We start from the raw sequence: 23,927 nt of genomic DNA on the forward strand, positions 1-23,927 counted from the left end.
ATAACTATTTATTTTGAAACATTCTCTAACTTATTAGTTAATGTTTAGAATTAAATTATTTATTGGGTGGATAATTTATTTATAGAAATTGTATACTTGGCATCCAATGTGAATAACCTAGTTAAATGACATGTGGAGAAGATATGTTGCTTTAATAGTATAGTAAGATTAAATCAAGACTATGTGGGCACATGCATCTTTTTAAAGTGTCCACATAGGATAACACATAATCTATTTCCAAAATTAAATCCTATTTAAATCTATTAAATTTAATATGCTACATTTATTATTATTTTTAAAATTCCAAATTAAATTTTCATTAACTCTCATTTAATGGTGATTTTCTGAAATAAAAAAATGTTTATTGTTTATTTATTTATTACGTATTTTAAACTAATTTTTAAATACATTATTTTAAAATATTATTATTATAAAGATCCATTTGATTTGCGTAAAACAACTAACATATGCCTAAACTATTAAAGGTCTCTTTTTCGAGCATGTGTACATCTAAATACCTAGAATTTGCCTTATATGAAAATTTAGTTAAACTTGGCTTGATTTTTGATTTATTTACCATTTTAAAACTAAAGTTATCATTTCGTATCATTAAATTGTATATAAACATCTTTATTATTTATGTTATATTTTTTATTCAGCTCGTGTATGCACGGGTTACTAACCTAGTATTGTAGCAAGATAAGATGGTTTTAAGTTTTAACCGTAAAATTCGGAGCTATGCTATCTCATGTTAGATGAAATAAGATCCGCGATTTGCCATCTTATATTGGAGATAACAACTGCCAAGCAAGGCTTATTCACACACAAGTTGAAAATTTTCCTACAACAGTCATGAAATTTAAGATTATATGCCATGATATTAATCGTTAAGTGTTTTCACAAACAATCCTTTCAATTGAAAAATTAAACAATCAAATACATATAAACACCAAGCCATCACACGATGTAAAATTGTAAATTACCCCTCAACAACAATTAAATTCTTTTGTAAGTTCGAGGATATTGTGGACTCGCACACATTATTTTATGGAGATGTGGATTACTAGTTTGTATAAATTAAGAGATCATCCTTGGTGAACTACAATCTACAGGTGAACTGATACACAACAAAGTGTAATAGGGAAAAGGATTCACAAACAACTAGCAATGGCGGATAAAGACAAGCAAATTAGCAACAACAAAAACACAAAGAGAGCAGGACGAGCAAGGTGAAATCAACAATCGTTATACCTACACAAAAGAAGCATGTTTCCACCATGATGGGTGAGTTTGTTGCCGCATCTGTCTTAGATGCGGTGAAAAGTGTGAAGAATAAGAAAAAGATAAATCCTGAGGAAAAGAGTTCTTGATGATTGAACCAATAGTTATGTGCATATTTATGCCTTTAATATGTGTATCGTGTTGTAGCTTATAAACTATGTATTAGAGTGTATAAGTTGTTTTTCGTTTCTGTTACAGAATTATATCTAGAATCTAGATATGTAATGGTTAATCTATGTTCGATATAAAATTGAATTCTTATTATTTTAGGTTAATTGTTTTCTTCTACCATCTTCAAAGTTTGCCTCTTTTTTTTACTCGCATAGGTTGAATTATCTTAACACATCAATAAACGAGTGTGAATAATATACGTTCAATTACTGAAGAATATATATAGGCTAATAAATGAACCAACATATAAAAAAGAAGCTCTTAAATGTAAATAAACAAACAAAATATTTTCATTTCATTCGTTTAATTAAATATATACAAAATCTTCTATTCATGCCCATTCATTTATTAAATAAGCGTGCATAAATCCGCCTTCTACTAAACTGTTTCGTCTACCTCTTAAGAAGAGGAACTCCAAATCATAAACACATTTTTTAGAACGACGACTTTATGTGTTTAGACCACCCCACTCTCCAAATTGAAGAGGCACGTTGGCACGCTTTGACCAGACTATGTTGTCTTAATTAGACCCACGCTGGTAGAGATGCACAAACCGGGTATTTCAGGAACCGGAACCGGTTCGGGTATAGTCAACAAAAGTCAAAACCGGGTCTAGGTAGGAACCGGTTCCGGGTATAGTCGGGTGTTTGACCGGTTCCACCGGGTCTTTTTCGGGTTTTGGGTATGGTAGGATCGAGTTTTGACCGGGTATTTCCGGTTCCGGTTCCACATGTTCCGGGTACGGCTCCGAAGAGAAATCCTGTACCCCGTCCTACCCGTGGGCCTGGTACAGGTAGGAATCGGTTCCGGGTCGGGTACACCGGGTCGAGTCCGGAATCAGGTATTTTGTGCATCTATACACGCTGGTTTTTAGAGTTTTGGCTTGAACGTTTCCCCCGGGAAACCATACGGTAATCTGCCACCACAATAGTGGAGTTCTCTACCGTAACACACGGTGGGACGAAAACCCGGATGGGCCCGGGATTCGAACTGACAACCTTACATAAGGCTTTGCTCAAATCTTTTATTGCCTTAATCCACCAAAAGTGATGCAAGTAATGATCGAACTTAAGTCGACCTACACTTACAAACCCAAGCCTCTTTCCATCACACCTCAAGTGGTGGATAATTAAATTAATAAACACTTAAAAAAATAATATATATGTAAAATGTAAAAAGAATAAAACTTCACTTAGTTTAATACTACTACTTTTCTTTTAAAAAGAGTAACTTACTTTAAGAAAAAGAAAGATAAAACCGAAATTAAAAATACTAGTGAGTGGAATTGTTGTGGATCATGATATTGATACAGTCAGTCGATCCTTTCTTTCTTCTCCAACAACACAATAATCCTCAATCCACCTACCGCCGCCGTCCCCGTTGACAATAACCACCACCACCGTCAACTCCTATCTAACTTCCTTCCTTCCTCTATATTCCTATTCCTTCCATCCAATTAGCCGCCAATCACTTTACTCCAACCGCCCGATCGCATCATTTTGGTACTTCCTTGCCCTAATTCTCTCTTACCACGTCTTTTTACACTCGATCTGCTTCTGGAGTGTGTATTGCCGTTATATTGTTGCCTAAATCTTCGTTTCAGTTTTAATTGAAATATGTCAAGTGTGTTGTACGTTATGTTGTGAACTTATTTTGCTTTAGCCCTAGGTTTATTGCATAATTAGATTAGTTATGAAATTAGTGGTGCTTCAGGCAGTTGAAATGTAGAATACATGTTGCCTAATTGCCAGAAACCCTAGAATTGGAATTGGATTTGGATTGTTTGTTTAGTTAATTGGGAAATGATGTTTTAATTAATCATTAGGCCGTATATTGATTAGGCAGTTGGTTTATGTTATGATTATTTTATATGGATTTATAATTCACCAGATGGAGAACTGGTTTGTGATTATGGATGCAAAGACATTTGTGAAACTTGGTTTTTGTGTTTTATTTGTCTACTTTGGTTGTTGTTGTCAGTTGCTGGTCTTTCCAGCTCGTTTATTGGCCAACTAAAACAATAAAGTTTGTTAGTTATACCAAATGTGTTTTATTTAATTTTAAACGCATAAGTCAGACAGTGGATAAGGGTGATGCCACTTGTCAGAGTCAGACAACTTCAGCAAGTTCTATTGTTGGTGCGTACTCTACTGACATGTTATTGTTAAGTCAATTGACATATAAATAGGTTTTACAAAGATATGAAATAACCAGGAAGCCAAGAGTGAATGCCATTAAAATTGAGTGAATGATTCCTATTTGATCTTTGTCAAACTTTAACTTTAGGTTAGACGCCTTAGGTCGTTTTGTGCGATACTCATACATATGAAGTTTCTGTTAATTGCTCCATCAAATGAAAGCTGCAAGCAAATAATTTTTAAGGAAATTGATTGTTGACCAATTCCTTTGAAAATTTGGGCAATCTTGTGGATCTAAAGTCTAAGCCAATGCTATGAACTTTGGTAATGACTGTCATGATGAAATAAGTTATTATGGATTAGAAGGTTTAAAGAAACGAATTCTTGCGATTTTTATAAGGGAACTTCGAAAATGAATTGTCGTAGTTTTTATGAGATTGTAGAAGTAGAACCAACTTTTAGCTCCCAAAACCTATCTTGTGGGTTGCATCTGTTGCTATGACATAAAGTATGCTGAGTGTTGCTATGAGTGACTATGACACGTTTCTAGGTTCATAAAGTATGCTGACTGTTTTGTTATACTGTATCTTATGGTTTGAATTTGACTATAATTTACTTGACAGCTAAGACAAAATATTGGTTGCCACTGTCATTTGCGTTCTGGTTTTTTCTGCACTGTAAACGGCATGCTGAACAGTGGCAGTCTTTCCAAAAGCAATTCTTTAAGAGCCCCTCAACAAGCACTTCGCCACCTTAATTGTTGCTCCCAAATATCAACGGGCCAACAAACATCTCCAGTTGTGTTTCCTGAAAAACGTACTAAAAATAAAGCTTCAAGACGAAATGATGTCAGCGTCAGCAGTGATGATTCCAAGAAAGCAAAGAGGGAAGAACACAGGATTGATATTGCAGATGAGCAATCTGATTTGCTGGGATATGAAATTCTTTCTGGAAAGCTAGTTTTGGATAAGAGAAAGACCATTAAAGATACCGATGCACAAAGTTCAACAGAATTTGCTCACTTAAATCCTGTTGATGCTAAACTTACAAGCAAGGCTTTGGTTTGGGGTTCTCATGTTTTAAGCCTTGATGATGTCATTTCAGTAAGTTTACCCAAAAAAATCGTTTTTCATGCCTTGTGTTTCATTTGTATTTACTAACAAATCAATCAGTTCTAGAGCCGGGGTGTTCATTGGTTTGGTTTTCGGTTCATTTGGTTTTGGATTTTATTTGGTTGTAACCGAAACCGAACTGAATAATCGATAATATGGGTTATTCGGTTATAACTGAGTTCAGAATTTGCATAACCAAAAACAGAATTGCCCACATTTGGACACTCAAGAGTCTAGAATTGTAAACTTTTTTTGGAGAAAGTGCATTTGACAAATTAATTCAAAATCTTCACTCTTCAAAACATGGAGAAACTGATTCTAACTCTACACTTGAAAAGGTTAGTATATTGCCAAATCTTCACAATTGAATGTACAAATTAATTTTCCCGTATGATCTGCATATTATTATCTCTACACGGCATGATTTTTTAAGTTGTTTCCATACACTTATGGGTATGAAGGTTTTATTATTTCTCAACTTTTATAAACTTGAAGTATCTTGACACACTTAATAATGCGACTAAAAGTAGTTATTTTTACACTTTTGCTTTCACATATGAACCTTTGTAGTTAATATCGCAACCCATAACTTATGCAGGTATCCTACAACTATGGTCTGAGACATTTTATAGTGCATGCATACCCTATAAAAAGGCCTTCATACACCCTTTCTTGTTTTATGAAGTCTGGTCGAAGCAGGAAGGACTTTTGCTTTTTGGCTTCAGCTTCAGATGAAGCTTTTCAATGGGTTACTGGGTTTGCTGATCAGAATTGTTTTGTTAATTGTTCGCCTCATCCAATGGCTACTGATTTTTCTTATTCACATATTAAAAGTAAAAGTCCACCTAGGATGCTTGTCATTTTGAATCCACGGTCTGGACGTGGTCGCTCCAGCAAAGTTTTTTATAACTTGGTTGAACCGATATTTAAGGTATTTTGTAATCTCTGATCTTTAGAAACAGCATTTTATATCTTTTTTAGTTGATTGACATTCTTGATGTGTGATCCATTTTTTTTATTAATGGGAATAATATTTCATTTCTTATTTACAGCTAGCAGGGTTTAAGCTGGAGGTAGTCAAGACAAATTCTGCAGGCCATGCTAAAAATCTAGCTTACAATGTTGATTTCAGCACATGTCCTGATGGTAGGCATTTTACATTTTTTTAGTTTTTTGTTTTTATCAGAGATTAATTTGTGAATTCTCAACCCATTCCAGGAATTATATGTGTTGGAGGTGATGGAATCGTCAATGAGGTTGGTTTTTATTTTTAGTTGATCAGATTTTGCCGTCGTAATATTATAATACGAGTGAGTGAGGTTATCAGGTTATACCAGAGCTGACCACATCAGGCTTGAGTGAAAATCTACTGTTTCTTACATAATGTAAAAGTACAGTTTATCAAAGTGTTAGGTGATAGAAGTTACCAAAGTTAGATGACTATGATGCCATATTTTGAATCCTAGTTTACACAATAAGTTGTTGAATTCTCAATGCTTTCTCTTATGATTTACAAGAGCTATAGTTGTACTCAGTAAAAGCAAAAATGATATGCACGGAGTCAACTTTGAGTTTTTACTGGTTGAATTACTCGCAAGTAAATTGCTATTTCCTACTAACAATAATATGTGTGCTTCATCTGAATATGTTCTACTTCTAGTATTCTACACCTTCCGTGGGTGTATTACAGGCACACAAGAGTAGCTGACTGCTGATGTGGCAATTTTTGACCCATTTAGTGGTTTGGTTTGGGTTATGTTCTATCTTTAACGGGTCAAATGTGCTGATTAAGTGTTATTATATAAATAAATCAGCTGGTTCAAGTTGGTAACGTAATGCCAGTTAAAAGTTTCCCAAAATGTGTTTGTAGTGCCTACAACTTTCTAAATCGTTTCATTTTTAAATTTAAAGATTATATTTGTAATAATATTAATAAAATTAAGTAATATGTTCTATTTTGGCAATGGACATATTCATATAAATAGTATCCCTATATGGGTTGTTCATTTACATGATATTATTTGTGGTGCAGGTATTAAATGGTCTTCTTTGCAGAGACAATCAGAAAGAAGCAATTTCAATCCCAATTGGTATCATACCTGCTGGCTCTGACAATTCCTTAGTCTGGACTGTTCTTGGTGTTAGGGACCCAGTTTCTGCTGCACTAGCTATAGTGAAGGTAATGCTTGGTATTAGTATGGGTTTCAAGTCAAACATAAGGTCAAATATGACCCATGAGATTGATGTCAAAATGTTTGTTTTCTTTTGGCCTCACTTAGCTGCTAATGGCAGACAGATGAATGTTTTTCAAATTCTAAAATTATATGAAGGTTACATAATATTAATGTGCATTATACTTGTATTTTGTCAGGGAGGTCTAACTGCTACAGATGTATTCGCTGTCGAATGGGTTCAAACAGGGGTCATTCATTTTGGAATGACGGTTTCATACTTTGGTTTTGTTAGTGATGGTAAGCTATGTTGCTATCTAAAGATTGGGGTGGGTGTGGACCTTGAACACATTAGTTTTAGAGGTGGCAAAATGAGCGGGTTGGTTATTAGGTTAAAGCAGGTAATTTTTCACGGGCTGACCTAAAAGCTTTTGGTTCATTTTTTTTTTCAAATACTTAAATGTATTAAATTTGATTTAGGAGATTATACTCCAAATAAAATCCAATCTTGGCTACTTTGGGCGACTTTCAATCTGTGCCCCATTTGACACATTTTCTTTTTAGCTTTTTTTAATAGTATTCATTTGACCTATTAGTGAGTTGATTTTTGAACTTAGAATGTTTTCAGTTTCATGGGACATGAATAGGAGTGTTAACGAGCCGAGCCCAATTTGATTAGGCTGGGGCTCGTTTTGAAGTCTATTTCTAAAGCTTGAGCTCAGCTTATGATTAGTTTTTAAGCTCGAGCTTGGCTCCGGCTTTAGCTCGTTTAATATTTGCAAATAATTTATATAACATTTTTAATTATAACTATTTTTATTTGTATATTTAATTCATAATTTTTACATACAGCAAAATATTTAATAAAATTTATACAAATAACAGGCTCACTGAAGCTCGATAAGTTAAGCTCAGGCTCGTTTAAGGTCGGCTCGATTCGTGCCTTTGGCGAGCCGATCTCGAGTAGCTCACCAGCAGCTTAACTTGTTTACACCCCTAGACACGAACAAATTTCAACCTCAAACTTACTCAATTATGAAATATACATGTGTTGTCTGTCTACTTTGATTCGCATAATCACTATTATGTTGATAAAATATATATTCATCTGTCACAGTTTTGGAACTTTCTGAGAAATACCAAAAACGCTTCGGTCCTCTACGTTATTTTGTTGCTGGTGTTCTCAAGTTTTTATGCTTACCAAAATACAGCTATGAACTCGAATACCTGCCAGCATCAGAAAAGAACAATCTAGAAAGACAAGAATTAGCTGACAAAGATATAGTCGATATGTCAGATCTATATACAGATGTCATGAGGAGATCAACTACAGATGGCATCCCGAGAGCCGCTAGTTTATCAAGTATTGACTCTATAATGACACCCAGTCGATCTGGAGTCGAGATGGATACAACATGTAGTAGTGCTGAGCCGTCTGATTATGTACGGGCCATTGACTCAAAGTCAAAACGTCTTTCTAGTAGTAGAAGCAATGTAACATCAGATCCAGAAGTCATCCATCCTCAGCCACTTTCATCAAGTTCAAACTGGCCAAGAACACGGTCAAAGTCAAGGACTGATAAAGGGAGGAGTGGGATGACATCATCGCAGGTGATTAGCTTATGCATTCTACATAAGAACATATATTTTGCTAATTTGATTTAGTGCATAAATAGGAAAGTGTTTAAAAGTTCTTTACCTAATAAAGAAATTCGAAATGTCATGTCTTTTTAAAACTTCTTTACCATATGACCCATAGGGTTGTTCAAAAAGCTTTGTTTCTAAACAATGCCGAGCGGGCTTGGTTTGTAAACGATTCGAGCCTGAGTCAGTGGCGGCTTGTGGCTCGCTCATTAACTGGCTTGTTGGTTCACTTGTTTGGCTTGTTTAAATTGAATCCCACACAAATTTATGTGTGTTGTGTATATATATACAATAAGTATAAAAATAGTGAAAAACAATACATATAATGTTTTCAATCTGCCTCTTGATCTTTTAAAAAGTTGTAAAAAAATTTATACATATTATATATTAAATTCTCTAGTTTATATATTTTGCATTGTTTATATGTTAAAAATATATTTTTTTGGTCTTTTACATATCCATATGTGTAAAATATAAAAAAGTAAAAAAAATTAACAGGGGGAGCTTGAGCCCAACTTTTAAGCTTGTTATAATAAACGAGCCGACCGAAGCCGAGTCGAGCCGGCTTGTTCAACTTCGAGCTCAAACCTGAGCCAAACCTAGCTCGGTTCGCCCTTTTCTTAACAGAAATATGAGGAAAGTCGGAACACGTATTTTTGCTGATTTGATTTGATTTGATTTGATTTGATTTGATGCACAAAATAGGATCCTACTAGGTCTTCATGGGGAAACCTAGGAACAAATGACAAAGAGGACATATCATCAACAATGTCAGATCCAGGCCCAATTTGGGATGCCGAACCGAAATGGGACACGGAACTCCACAATTGGGAAATGGAAAACCCGATTGAATTACCGGGCCCGCCAGAAGATGTTGAAAGTGGAGAAAGGAGGGATAGTGGGGTCAGACTGGAAGAAAATTGGGTTGTTAAGAAAGGAAAGTTTCTTGGTATTCTGGCTTGCAACCATTCGTGTAAAACAGTTCAAAGTTTGAGTTCCCAAGTGGTGGCACCAAAAGCCGAGCCAGATGATAATACTTTGGATCTATTGTTGGTTCATGGAAGTGGAAGATTAAGGTTGTTGAGATTCTTCTTGCTTCTGCAGATGGGCCGACACCTGTCTCTTCCTTATGTTGAATATGTGAAGGTGTGTTGCTTAAAATTGGAATTATAGTTTTATTAGATTGTATATTGAATTGTTCTTAACTAGTATAATGGGTGGATTTGGGTTGTGTTTTTTATTAGAAGACTCGAATCAAATTAAAATAAATTATCTAAAATGGAAATGGGTCAAATGGGTTGAAAGTTGCTAAAAGTACAGATTTTGTGCACGCAACCTCCTGCATCGTTCTATTAACAGATTTAGAGTCTTTGCAATCATAATTAACTAGGGATGTGCATGGGTTAGTTTTGGGCTCAATCCGAACCAATAACCGAATTTCGTGGTTTTGAAAACCGTTTGGTTTCGATTTTTATGGTTTTTGGTTCGGTTTTACCATTTGGGTTTGAAAATTTTGGGCAGAAAAAAAATTGGTCCAATATATTGAATATGGTTATGGATTGGTATTTTTGGTTTCATTTGAGCCAGTCTGACTGATTTCCTTTATAGTTAAGTAAGTTAACTCTTTTAATTTAATCTATTTGACCTGTTATAGATAAAGCATAACCTAAATGCAAACGGGTCAAAGTTGCCATCTTTTTGCTTTTCGTTTAGCATGCGAATTATTAACATTATTGTTTTTCAGGTTAAGTCTGTGAAGTTAAAACCAGGAAAAAGCACACACAACGGGTGTGGAATCGACGGTGAACTTTTTCGGGTCTCTGGTCAAGTCGTTTCATCTATACTTCCAGACCAATGCAGGCTCATTGGCCGCCCTCCAAACAGCAATGTGAAATAACCATTTTACCCCTCCAGGACGAGGTGGTTGTATAATTTGTTCTTTTTCCTATCTCCGGCTTGATTTCTTGTTTGCCCCCTTCTGTCCGTAGTAATCCAGATCTTATATATATGCGCATTATACTTTGTATGTATTGATGCTTAGAGTGCAATCTTTATATGGATGGATACAATATTTTGGAAGTCAATTTGAATTGGTTGATGTGTATTGTATTGTAAAGCGTTTTGTAGAGTTTGACTTTGTGGCTTCTTTTGAACGTTGAAGAATGTTGGATTGAAACATGGTTGATATATTGCTCTAGTAGTTTAGTGTCTTGCATATACAGGCTGTATAAAGCAAATTCTTAATAGTGTGGTTTTGGAAACCAAACGCTCTGGGAGTGGTGTACTTGGTGTTCCGACTTACGAAACCTGTATACACTAAAACGAGAGGCATTTTGTGCGGGGATATTTTTTATACTTTATGCTCCAGCCCAGAGACATTAATGTAGTTTATAATCCAAAAATCAAAATCAATACTGCTAAAAAAAAGCTAGTTTCAGTTTGCCGCTATTCCATTAGAAATTGGAAGTGTTTAGGTTGTACCTAATCAGTAAATCATAATGAAGGTAAAATGTCACCCCGACCATGATGGAAACGTCGGGGCGCAACCGATTGTTTATCGCACACGATACTATTAAGTGACAATATTTAATCAACTCATTTAAATTCATAAAAACACAAAGAGTCACATAACTTGTTCATACGATAACCGAATTCAAATCATAGTAAATAATATATTGTTCGTTTTACTAATATCCTAATAGTCTCGATAACGTTTTTTCTTCAAGTCCTCAAGTCAATCTAAAGTCAACCCTGTAACATTGCATAAATAGATTTTGTCAACACAAAGGTTGGTGAGCAATTTCATAGTTTTTGAACAATATATATATAATATGAAATTCCACAACTTGTATACAAAACAATAAATAATAGCAACAATTTAGATAAATGAAATCGTTAATAAGAATACATTAACGACACCTTTCTATAAGGGGATGCCAAATATACTCGGATTTTGTATGAAATCGTTAATAAGAATACATTAACGACACCTTTCTATAAGGGGATGCCAGATATACTCGGATTTATGAATCAACCATCCAAAAGCGGTAAACACATTAGCACTTAAGCGTATAAGCATATAATACCAAATCGTGCATTTATTTAAGTAAAGTATACAATAAAGTTTGTGGTTTAAGACTCAAGTATAAATCATTTGGATTTGAATAAGTTTGCAATGTCACCCCTAAAATATAAAAGAGTGAAAACGGGGGATGAAAGTACTCACGTTCAAGTAATAAACTTGAAAGATTTGATGATTTGGAGATTAACCGGAACGATGAGTTTAACGAACAAAGCCTAAAGGAGAAGAAGTCTTGTATTATAAAAGTTGTCTTGGAAGTCTTTAAACGAAAAAAAATGATAAGAAATGTAAACAATTTAAAGTTTAAGGTTTAAAATGTAAATATGTAAGAAATTTTAATAATAGTCCTTTTAAAAATGTAAGTTTGCTCAAAACCGGGTTAAAGTATCTAGCCCTTAATTTTTACTCAACCTATGCTAAGTAATAAGGTGGGTAAAAATGCAAGAAAGCAAGTCCCTTTATAATATAGATACTAAAACGGGTTTTAACGAGTGTTCGGGTGGTCGGTTCGGGTCTTGGTGACTTGACCAAACCCAAAGTCAACTTTCCCAAAATAATAAATGTATGAGATAACTCAATAAATCTTAAAGAGACTTAACCACGTATGTAGTTCTATTGTTTTAGAACTAACAACGTCCGTTAAGCGAGTGTTCGGTTTAATCGGTCCAAACTTTGTTATAAGATCAAGTTGGATTCAACATTCCGAGTACTTTGTGAAAATAATTAAAATCAGTTTATAAAGTATTTTTAAAAAAATATATAAGCTTTAATGGTTAAAAACACACTTGTGTGTCTTAAGCGAGTAAACTTGGTTTAGTTCGGTTTGGTTCGGTTTTTATCTTGGAATAAGGCCAAGAATGGTTACCACATGTCCAAACATCATAGAACTTGTAAAATAATTTATAAATAATAATACCAAAGTTTTACATACAAAAAGTCAATAACAAAGTCTTTAAACGAAAGTTCGGTTTCCGGTTCGGATCTTGTTTCGGGATAAGACCGAGGTTAGATTCTACAAACCCATAACCATGGAACTAATTTAATGATTTTAGAAACTCAAATCTTACATAAAACATGTTTATACAACTATTTAAACAAACTAGTAAACAAGAGTTCGGCTTCCGGTTTGGAGCTATTTACGGAATAACCGAGGCTAGTCTCTACAAACCCATAACCATGGAACTCAAAATGTAAAATAGAACTAAGATGAGCAGAAGTTAAACAAGTATAACAAGTTTGATGGTTAGATGCGGAAAATATATATAATCAAGGACTATTACGAGTCCTCCATGTAGCTTTGTCTTATGGGCCGGACACTTAACCGACCGAGACCGGAGAAATGCCCACAGAAGGTACAAAGGGTGCTATTATATATATGTTGTATAACAATCTTCAAGTATAAATAAGTGTTAACAAGTTGATTATAATGTAAGACTATGGTCAGTTTGACTTTGGAAAGTCAAACTGTCAAAAAAATATGAAGAACACCTTTGAATGCTTGAGAATTGGAAGAGAAAGAGATGAATGAGCAGGGATTAATGAAGGGGATATGGGTGTATATATAGGGTGGGTTGAAAGGGTCAAGCATAGAGTGTGATATCAAGGTTTGCATGCAAGAGGGGTCAAGACAAGTCACAAAACAAAAAAAAAAAAAGATGGGGCTGCTGATCTGTTGCTGGTCTGCACGTCGGTTCGCGTCCGGAAGTTCGTTTTTGATGTATCTTGAGTGTTTTAAGTCTGTTTTCGAATCCATAAAAGGGGTTTTTCAAATTAGACAAGCGGGAATGTTTTAGTAACATAAAATCCAATATTTTATATATTTGAAATGTTCGGGATATAAATCGGGTCGGTTTACAACATAAAAACAAATACAAAATAAATACAATTTAACCCGAAATCGAGGGATGTCACATAAAAGATAAGATTTCATTATATTTTTACATTAACTTAAGGTTATAACCAAATTTTGGGTTTAATGGATTAGTGAAACCAAATTCAAATTAAATCAATAAGGGGGACTCTCATCAAGTCTAAGATTGTAGACTCTACTCAGTTAATGCTAATTATGTCTTGTGTTTATGTGACCCTTAAGTTAATGCTTAATTTGATGTTCATATTGAACATATGGTAGGACAGGTATGTATATTAGGCCTCATGTTATGCTTCCAAATTATTAACATTTTTCAGATGAAGGCAACTTCATATATATCCCTTTAAACTTGTACAATATTCATATATATTCCCCAACTCATCATTTAACAGCATTGTAACATGTAGCCATTACCCACCGGGTATAATTAATTGATTTATTATTCTCTTGAATTTAGCTAATAAAAATATATAATATGTCCATCCTCTTCATTAGTATTGCATAATAAAACATGAATGACCTGCAGCAGCTAATATTGTACTAAATAAAATATATTTATGGAAACCAACGAGGAAGCCACTTGCACCTGTTCCTCTTCCTCTTTCTTATGTTACCACTTTCAACACCCTCATTGTCTTCCTGCACCCCTGTGTATGACAAACACAAAATTAGAACATATATTTGTGTGCGCGCGCGTGTGTATTAAAAGAAATTTAGATCGAACCTTGTTCGGCCTCTGATAAGTCATTAGTATTATCAACATGGGGATGCGGAGATACAAGGCTCTTGACAAATATACTAGCACGCATATAGTCCCTATTGCAGGTCAATCGACAACCATCATAATGTTTGAGAATGTAGGCATGACCCCCCGGCTTTCGTGAATCATTCACTCTGCTCAAGCAGTGTGCAACATCATGCTTGCTCCGACAATCATCATCAATATATAGTTCCCACTCGTCGTTTCTCTTTACCCATTTCTTAGCAGGCATACGGGGATAATATATGCATAGACAACCTTCTATAACCCCGAGTTGTTTGCGTTTTAAGAAACCGGTCATAGTGTTTTGATCGGTATCATCTGGTAGTGGGATTTCTTTAAATTCCTCGGTAGATAAATCCAAGGAAATAATTACTTTCTTATCATAATCTAATTTACGATCAGCCATGAACCAGTAAAGTGCCCCATCACATAAGACACCAGTTCTACGACCCATATTCCCGTACTCTACTCCTCCAATGACTTTCCAAGTATTTGACTTCAATGTCAACGCATGAAAAGTTGTCCACTTTGTATCGCCACTTTTCGTGAGCCCGGGTATAACCTTGTAGTCATCCAAAACCCCAACATATTAATTCGCTTGTTTCGAACATATCAGGCAGTATCTTCTGTTGTCTAGTGGAAGGATTGGTTACTAGAATCTCGGTATATCGAGGAGAAACGCATACGAGGCCGTTACAAGAACCAACAATATGAATATCATTCCAGCCAAACGTGTCTTCTAACCTCCTGTTAACTGTGGATTCTTCTATGACCAAGTTGACAATTGTCACGATCACTCTTGATATTATGGTTCAAGTGAGCTTTAACAAAACGAGGAGTGGATATAAAAGAAAGCCATGACTTACACACGCTCTTGCATCGGATTACATCTTTGACATCCATTCGTACCAGTATATACCCAAACACATCAAACGCAAGCCCAGTCATTAGCATGCTGCAAAACAGATCCATGGAAAGAAAGAGAGAGAGCTAGGTTATGTTTATTTTTAAACGGCAATTAAGTTATGCATAGGTTGTTTTACATTATTCGTTTTTAATATTTATATATGTATATTTGGATTTTAATTTTATTTATTATAAGAAAGTAAATAATTAATATAATTGGGTTTGATGATGAAATGGTTTCACAAATAAATGATATGTTATAATCCGGTTTAAAAACTATCTGGATTTGGTGATACCCATTACCCGTTTATTTTCTTTATTATAAAATTGTTTCTTAATTATAAATAATATCTTTTTTTTAAAATAAAATAGAATATTAATTTTTTAGTATATTCTAATTTTATAGGATTTTAATATCAAATATTTGATTAGATTATTTTTTAATATAATGAGAAGTTATAACCCGTTTAAGAGCTATCTGAGTTTGGTGAGACCTTTACCCGTGAATTCCGGTCAAATGCGTGAGAAGCTTTCATTTATAAATAAAGCAATCTGATTGCTTGAGTGAATGGTTATTTTACATTATTTACTTTTTAATATTTATTTTTTGAATTTTAATTTTCTTTATTGTAAGAAAGTTAATAATATACTTAGGGTTTGATGAAGAAAGAGTTTCATAAATAAATGATATGTTATAACCCGTTTAAAAGCTATCTGGATTTGGTGACCCATGACCTGCTTATGTTTTTTACTATAAAATTGTTTATTAATTATAAATAATATCTTTTTCTTTTTAAATTGGATATTAAATTTTAGTATATTCATATTTTATAGGATTTTCATATCAAATAATTGGTAAGATTAATTTTTAATTTAATGAGATGTTATAACCCGTTTAAGAGCTATCTGGTTTTGGTAAGACCCATACCCATGAATTTGGGTTAAATCTATGAGAGGCCTCCATTTAAAAATCAAGAAATCTGGTGGCTTCCATAAAATGGGGAAGCGACCACATCGCGATACATAGGATTTTTGGGTTTTCATTTATATATATTATAGATTTAATATATATGTTGTATATTATAAGCCCAAGCCCAAACCCGCTTCATTCAGTTAAAAAAAGCATAAATAATTACGAAAAGAAAATAATATATGTTGTTTTCTCTAGAGGTGCACAAAAACTGGACCAGAAAAAAATACCTGAAACTTATTTTTTTTATACCTGAGTATTCTATACCCGAAACCGGAACCAGGTATGGATAGGGTATGCATTTTTTGAGCTCAATACCCTTACCCGGAATCGTACCCGATTTATACCCGGAACCGGTCATACCCTATGCCCATACCCGGTTATACCCGATACCTGATACCACCCGAGGTAATACATGAGCTTTTATAGTATATTTTTATGTTTACTTTAAAACTTTCATGTTTAAGTTTTTTTTTATTGCATATTATAAAGTAAATAATTTGTACTTAAAAAATATATTTGAGTTGTTTTTATAAATTACAAAGCAAATTTAACAAAATTTAAATCTGCATAAAAAAATTACAAATTCAAAATGGGGTATTATTACCCGGACACTTACCGGTTCTAATACCCGGTTATACCCGAACCCGATTATACCCTATCTGAGAACACAGGGTTAAGATTTTCTCCTCAATATCCTACCTGAACCTTACCCGATTTCTCTCAATACCCGATCATACCCAAACCCGGTTCAATACCCGAAACAGGGTATTAAAAAAACCCCGATTTGTGCACCTCTAATTTTCTCTACTATGCCATAGTTCATGTTATACTTACTTGAATATTGAAAACTAGTATCAGTTTGCCGTATATCCGCTAGCTAGAATTTTAAAGTGTTTAGGTAATTACTGCTAAGTCCTAATCATTAGAGGTGTACAAAACCGGTTTTACCTAAACTGAACCGGTTTGGTCAACGGCTGGTCAAAACCGGTTTGACTCAAACCGGTTCGGTTTATAAACCGGTTTCGACACAAGATAGGCAGGCCTGGTCTCGTCGGTTCATTTCGGTTTATAAACCGGTTTTAAACCGGCTTTCCTCAAATTGGTTCGGTTTTAAAACCGGTTTTGTAGATCTTAAGGGGAACCGGTCCTGAAACTGACGGTTTGGGTCGGTTTGAGAACCGGTTTGGGTGAAATCGGTTTTAAACCCAAACCGGTTTGATTTGGTTTGCCTAAAACCAGTCCCAAACCGGTTTTTTTGTACACCTCTCCTAATCATAATGAAGGTAAAGGTAAGTTATAACCAATATTGATTTTTTGACTAGGCCGACTAATGAATTAAACTGGTGACACAATAGGCATACACTTCACTTCTCCAAATAACTTTGCAAATATTTGATTTCAATGTTTACACAAGGATTAGCCAAATCTCCAATCATAAGAAACTCCGGGGTTTGGCACTTTTATATACAGCCTAGGTGGTGGTGATCATGCAACGTAGCAGCCTAGTCAGGCACCGGTACAACCTAAGCACGCGATGGTTGTCAAGCACCATCTAAATCTACCCAATTGGGCAACAGTAGCTGATACGTACCTGGTCCCTTAGAATCTATTCCCGCCTAAACCCAATTTACCAAACAAGCGGGAACAGTTTAAGTAAAATTTAGTGGGGCAGTTTTGTTCTAGAACTGCCACTTAGGTTTAGTATTAATAAGCGTATCTTTGTTTTATTAGTTAGGTATGTTTATCAGAATTAGGGTTCTTTAACCTTGTAATTGGAGATCAAGCCTATCTCGAATGTGGCTATTATCTTAATTTCAGTACTTTAGATTTCCGGTTTCTACCATTAGCCTATGGACAGAACGTTAGGCACCTCCCTAGCCTAACGGGTCAGTCACTGTTTTAACCTAATTAACCAGCTTTTTCAGGCATTGTTCTAGTCTGTCCGACGTAATGGGAGTCAACTTGGGTAGTTGGCTCGATATATGTCTTGTTTAGGCTAAGGGAGGTGTCTTGGGCACCCTTGTAGAGTTGTAGCCCTATCACTCGAGCCAAGTCTGTAGCCTGCTTACTTGATAACTCTAGGCCATGTGTTCTTGACAACAGAAATCTGTAAATTTCCTCATAAATTCATACACGATATAGTTGTTGTACATCATTTTCCACAATACTCGGAATTTCAGACTTGAATCGTCTACACGTTGTGTTTGCAGAGTTCCCTTACTAACCCAATTATTTCTTCTGTTCTGCAAAGAAACTAATTAAGAAGAATTTCTGATACAAATCTTCTTTGTAAATCATCATCATCATCGTACTCAGTAAATCCCACCGATAGCAAAGCTATGGTAGGGTCTGAGGAGGGTAAGATGTAGACAGCCTTACCTCTACCCCGAAGGAATAGAGAGGCTGCTTCCGGTGAGACCCCCGGCTCGATAGTAGTTTTGCATCAAGCCTTGGACATAAGGCACATAACACTCAACCATCGAGACATCGGCCGATTGGTGCGTGTACCCTTGTCTTTCGACTATCAGCGCCACCACATGATGCCTGATTAACCTTCCGCCACTTTTAACGTTATTTTCACGAGATTAGTAAAATAACGTCAAAACTAGTGCAATTTCACTTTTGCCCACCCGAGGGTTCACACATATATACAATTCTTCTTTGTAAATAAAATAACTAAATACAGGTTTGACAGGAGAAATACAAATATTAAAAGTTAATCAGGTATTCGATAGTTTTATACATAGACTAATTACACTACCAGTTTCCAAATTATGTCAACATACATAGGAAGTAACTGAATAAAACAAGAAAATCGTAAGTCTTGCATACTGCATAAGATAAATGCAAGTGTGAATTACAAAAAACAAATATGGAGATTGCAGAAATTATTAGGGTAAAATTTAACAGCAGTATAGACCAAAAAATTCGTAACAAAGGCGATGATGTTAATATAAAACCACCAGCAGACAGCAGCTAGCTAATACTGGAATAAATTTTTGCACTCATTCGGGAAGCTTTTTATGCTTTCAAGACCTCTTGCTCCTCCTCCTCTTTCTTACGTTGCCGCTTTTAACACTCTCAGTATCACCCTGCCCTTGCTGCAGTACATGCATATACAAAAAGAAAATTAGAACAATTATGTGCGTGCGTGTGTGTGTGTTTGTAATAAAAGAAAAGGACACTTAGATCGAACCTTGGCATTGTCATTAACATGGAGATGGGGAGATACGAGGCTCTTCACAAATATACTTGCAGTGACATATTTCCGTTCGCTGGCCAGCACACGAGTACAACCATCAAGCCTACACATCTTTTGTGAATCCAACTTCAATGGCATGAAGTGTGCAACATCATACTTGGTCTGACAACGACCAATATATATCTCCCACTTGTTTTTCATTACCCACTTCTTCATAAGAGACCGAGTCCAACGTAAGCATACGTATAGACAGTTTTCTAAATCCCCAAGTTTAAAATAATCGATATCATAGTCAGAATCGTTAGCATCTGGTAGGGGAATTTCTTTAAATTCCCGTGTAGATAAATCCAAAGAAATAATTACTTTCTTCTTATTTCCATCCTTCATGAACCAATGAAGCGCCCTGCCACACAAAATACCAGACTTATACTGAATATTCCTATACATTATTTCTCCAATAACTTGCCAAGTATTCGATTTCAAAGATAACGCATAAAAAGTTGTCCACTTTCTATCATCATGTCTTTTCCAAAACCCTGCTATAACCTTGTAGTCATCCGTGCATATATCATAACCAAAACCCCAACATACTTCTTGCCTGATCATTCCACGTAGACACACATGAGGCCGATACGGCGGCGTTGGAAGTTTCTTCTGTTCCCTAGTTGAAGGATTGGTTACTACAAGCTTAACACCTTTAGGGGAAATACATACAAGGCCATTGGACGAACCAACAATACGAATTATCTCGTTGCCATTAGCCATACGGCCTCTAGGCCTAGATTTAGAATGACAGATCCTTCTATGGCCGAGTTGACGATTGTCATGATCACTCTTGATAGTATGGTCCAAGTGAGCTTTAACAAAACGAGTAGTGGATATGAAAGATAGCCATGACTTGCATACGCTCTTGCATCGGATTAGATCTTCGACATCCAATCGTAGCAGTATGTGCTCAACCACATCAAACGCAAGCTCCGCCATTCCAATCCTTATATACATAATAATAATAATAATAATAATAATAATAATAATAATAATAATAATAGGTACTAATTAATATACAGGGGTGTTTTACATGTAAAAAATATCATTTAAAACTCAATTTTACATAAAATTTCATTAAAAAAATTAAACTGAGCGATTGAAAGCCAAATTCGACGAATAAAATCATTTAAAAATAATATGTGCAGAATTAATCTTAAAACATTCATAATTAGTGATTAGAGAAAAGTAAAATGCATAATTGCGGTTCAACCTTCGTAGCCAATAAACATACATACATACATAATGATTGACAGTGGATATGGGGATGCTAGTTCAACAGCGGCTGATTGATTGGGGGTTTAGGGTTAATAATAATAAAAATAAAAAAGATGAGTTTATTTTTTTGAGCCTGGCCCACTAACAGAAATCATCAATTTATTTTTTTTATTGTTTTATTGGATCAGTAGGTTAATTACCCGTGTTACACACGAATGAAAAATATAAAAAAAATGTTATATATATATATATATATATATATATTAATGAATTAGAAATTCTTTATTTTTAATAACTTATAATGTTACATTAATTATAAGGTATACATTGTTATTTTTATCGAAAGAAAAAACATAAAAAGACAAACAGTGTAAAATGACAACTTAAAACATCTTGATAACTTAAATCATGAAACCAAAGAGACATATTAATAAAAACTTCATTATTTAATGAAGTCATGTGTTATATGCCCAAAAAAATTTGCAACATCCAAAAAGGCATATTAATAAAAACTCCATCATCGTTGTAGTTTTAAAAAATCATCTTACTCATATAAATAAACATAATACCACAACATCCAAAAAACCGGTGTGAAAATGAAAGAATTAGTGATGCTTTATATTTGAAATCATGTTGAATTATCTTTGGAACTAAATTATAAAAAATTATATGTACTATAATTAAATAATTATAAAATTAAATAGAATTGAATTCTCTCAGGATAACTGACAAGGAATATCAGTATGCGCTTGTAAATGTTTATAAAAGTATTGACCGAGCTATATATGGTAAACCAATATTTTCAACTTTGTAACAAATATATTAGTAGATAAGATGGTAATTTATCATTCTTTCAAAATATAAAGAATGCAAGGTCAATATATGTGAATAATGCAAGCTCAATGTATCGCTTATATACTAGCTACTTATGACATTATTTTTTGTTAAAGTTAGTAAAATTAGAAATGAGAAAAATGCAACTTTTTTATATGTTCAATGTTATATGCATAAGTTAAGGGGAAGTTAAAAAGATATGATTTTTATTTTAGGCATTAATTTGAAATAACTATAACATTTTAATATAATCTTCGATTTCAAATTTAAATATTCACAATGTAATAGAAGTATTTGGAATTTTTTTAAATGTGTATGTAATAGTTTTATAGTGATAATTTGTGAAAATCAATCTTAATTAAAATACTTATTAATTTTTGAATAATTAAAAATAAAAATACTAATTTGACAAAATCCAGAGAATTTAAGTTGAATTCAAATTCAAATCACAATATGTAACAATTAATTGTTATTTGACTGAAATTTTTTTAAAAATATGGAAAGTATTTTGAGATTAGAAAACTTTTAATGCGAGATTTTTAACTTCAATTTGTTATGACTTTTTGTGTTAAATAATATTAAATCATAATAATTATATTATACGCATAATTATGCTTAAGGACCATTTGAATATATTATGGTTTTATTTATGCATAAATTATGGAAGTCTATCGGTTTTAATTTATAGCGACAATTTTGAAATATTGAAAAGATTTTAATATAATCTTGAATTCAAATTCAAATAACTATTATCTAATGATGAAATGATATTTTTAATGAAATTTTAATAAAAATATGAAAAATATTTTAATGGAAACTATTTTAAGGACCAATAAAAATATCAGTGTTTTATTTTAAGCATGAATTTTGACATAATTAAAAGATTTAACATAATCTTAAACTCAAATTCAAATCACATTATATAACTATTAATTGTAATTTAACTGAAATTTTATTAAAATCTGGAAAGTATGTTGAGATTGGAAAACTTTTAATGCGAGATTTTTAACTTCAATTTGTTAAGATTTTTTGTGTTAAATAATATTAAATCATAATTATGCTATTATAAGCATAATTATGCTTAAATTTAGCACCAGTTAATTGTAATGAATAATTATGATTAGAATTATAAAAATAAAAAAAATAATTACTGATATATACCAATTTGTAGTTCATTTTCTGATGATTGTATAACACAAGGGCATCGAGAAAACCATTTGCAGTAGCCATCTTGGATGAAGTTCTAACTAACCATTTGTTATCACAATCACTTAAAATAAATATAATCAATTGTTTTCGACGAACACGCAATTCAGCCAGTAGTTCAACCAATCAATTTGCAAAACATACATTTTTATCATTTTTTGTGAACAAAATATTAAAAGATGACACTTTAGAGCATTCCCAACCCATCCCCTAAAATTATGTGAGGGTTTGTAAATTATAGGGTGGGGTTGTGAGTGTAAATTATAGGGTGGAAAGAGAAGATGTAGTGATTTTTTTTAAATTTGGTGAAAAAGTAGTGATTTTTTGTAAATTATAGGGTGAAGAGAGAAAACTGTAATGATAAAGGTATAAAAAAGTATTATTTAATTGAATAGAAGAGAGAAATGTAGTGTTTTTTAGTTTAATTATAGAGATAGGGATGAAAAAGGGCTGGGAATGCTTTTATGATGTTGAATTTGAAGTGTTTGAGGTATATCTTTAAACTTGTCACTATTACTTTCCGCAAATTCATTTAGAAGTTCCTGCAAAAATTATTATAAATAAAATATATAAAACCTACATAAAATATTATAATTCACATAATTATTATCATACTTAACAGAATTAGGAGTTTAGGATCCTGAATTATCATGTAGAAAGAATTTATCAAATTCAAATAATTTCAAACAACCTCTATGACAAAAAAAAGGTTAATAATGTATAAACAAAATATAGATGAAGATGATAAAAACAAAAAAATGATTAGAGAAACGGGATTGAGTGAACAAAAAATTATTGTATAAACAATAAATCGATTAAAGAAATGGCATTTAATGAACAAACCCTAAATTACGAAGAAACAGACAATGAATAAAAAAATCAAAATATGAAAATCTCATAATAGTGAGAAACGTTTTCATGCCTGAGAAACGGGAGATGATTTTTATAATTTGATAATAGTTACTAATTCCGTAAGAGAAATTGATTGACGACAAGTTAGAGAGAGATATATGAAGGTGTTGAATGTGGATTAGGGTTTCTTAACAATAGGGTTTAAATAAGAGGAATCAAGTGAGTTGGTAATTAGTAATTAGAAAGTGGTGACATGGCATCTAGGTGGACACTCTAGAATGATGCCATGTAGACAACTTATGTTGCTTTAATATATTAGTAAGATTGGGGGATTTTTTTTCCAACCTCTTCTAGTATTCTACTATGTAGTAGAGATGCACAAATCAAATTTTTCTAATATTTGGTTTCGTGTATGGAATTAGGTTCGGGTAAAATCGGGTATTGGTTAAACCTAGATCA

At 33.5% G+C, this 23,927-nt stretch overlaps 1 protein-coding gene across 1 annotated transcript; it reads left to right on the top strand.

The window, feature by feature from the left end:
* Positions 1–2,882: 2,882 nt before the first annotated feature.
* Positions 2,883–10,596, top strand: LOC143625168 (sphingoid long-chain bases kinase 1-like). The gene is made up of 10 exons (XM_077095599.1): positions 2,883–2,954; positions 4,214–4,693; positions 5,301–5,633; positions 5,755–5,848; positions 5,921–5,958; positions 6,735–6,881; positions 7,074–7,173; positions 7,991–8,484; positions 9,223–9,663; positions 10,262–10,596. The coding sequence occupies exons 2-10, from the start codon at positions 4,277–4,279 to the stop codon at positions 10,412–10,414; spliced, it is 2,217 nt and encodes a 738-aa protein (XP_076951714.1). The 5' UTR covers positions 2,883–2,954; positions 4,214–4,276; the 3' UTR covers positions 10,415–10,596.
* Positions 10,597–23,927: the final 13,331 nt, after the last annotated feature.

Source organism: Bidens hawaiensis, unplaced genomic scaffold, assembly GCF_021521415.1.
Source record: "Bidens hawaiensis isolate Kalapana, Puna unplaced genomic scaffold, B.hawaiensis_p1.1 tig00004020_1, whole genome shotgun sequence".
Classification (NCBI taxonomy): domain Eukaryota; kingdom Viridiplantae; phylum Streptophyta; class Magnoliopsida; order Asterales; family Asteraceae; genus Bidens; species Bidens hawaiensis.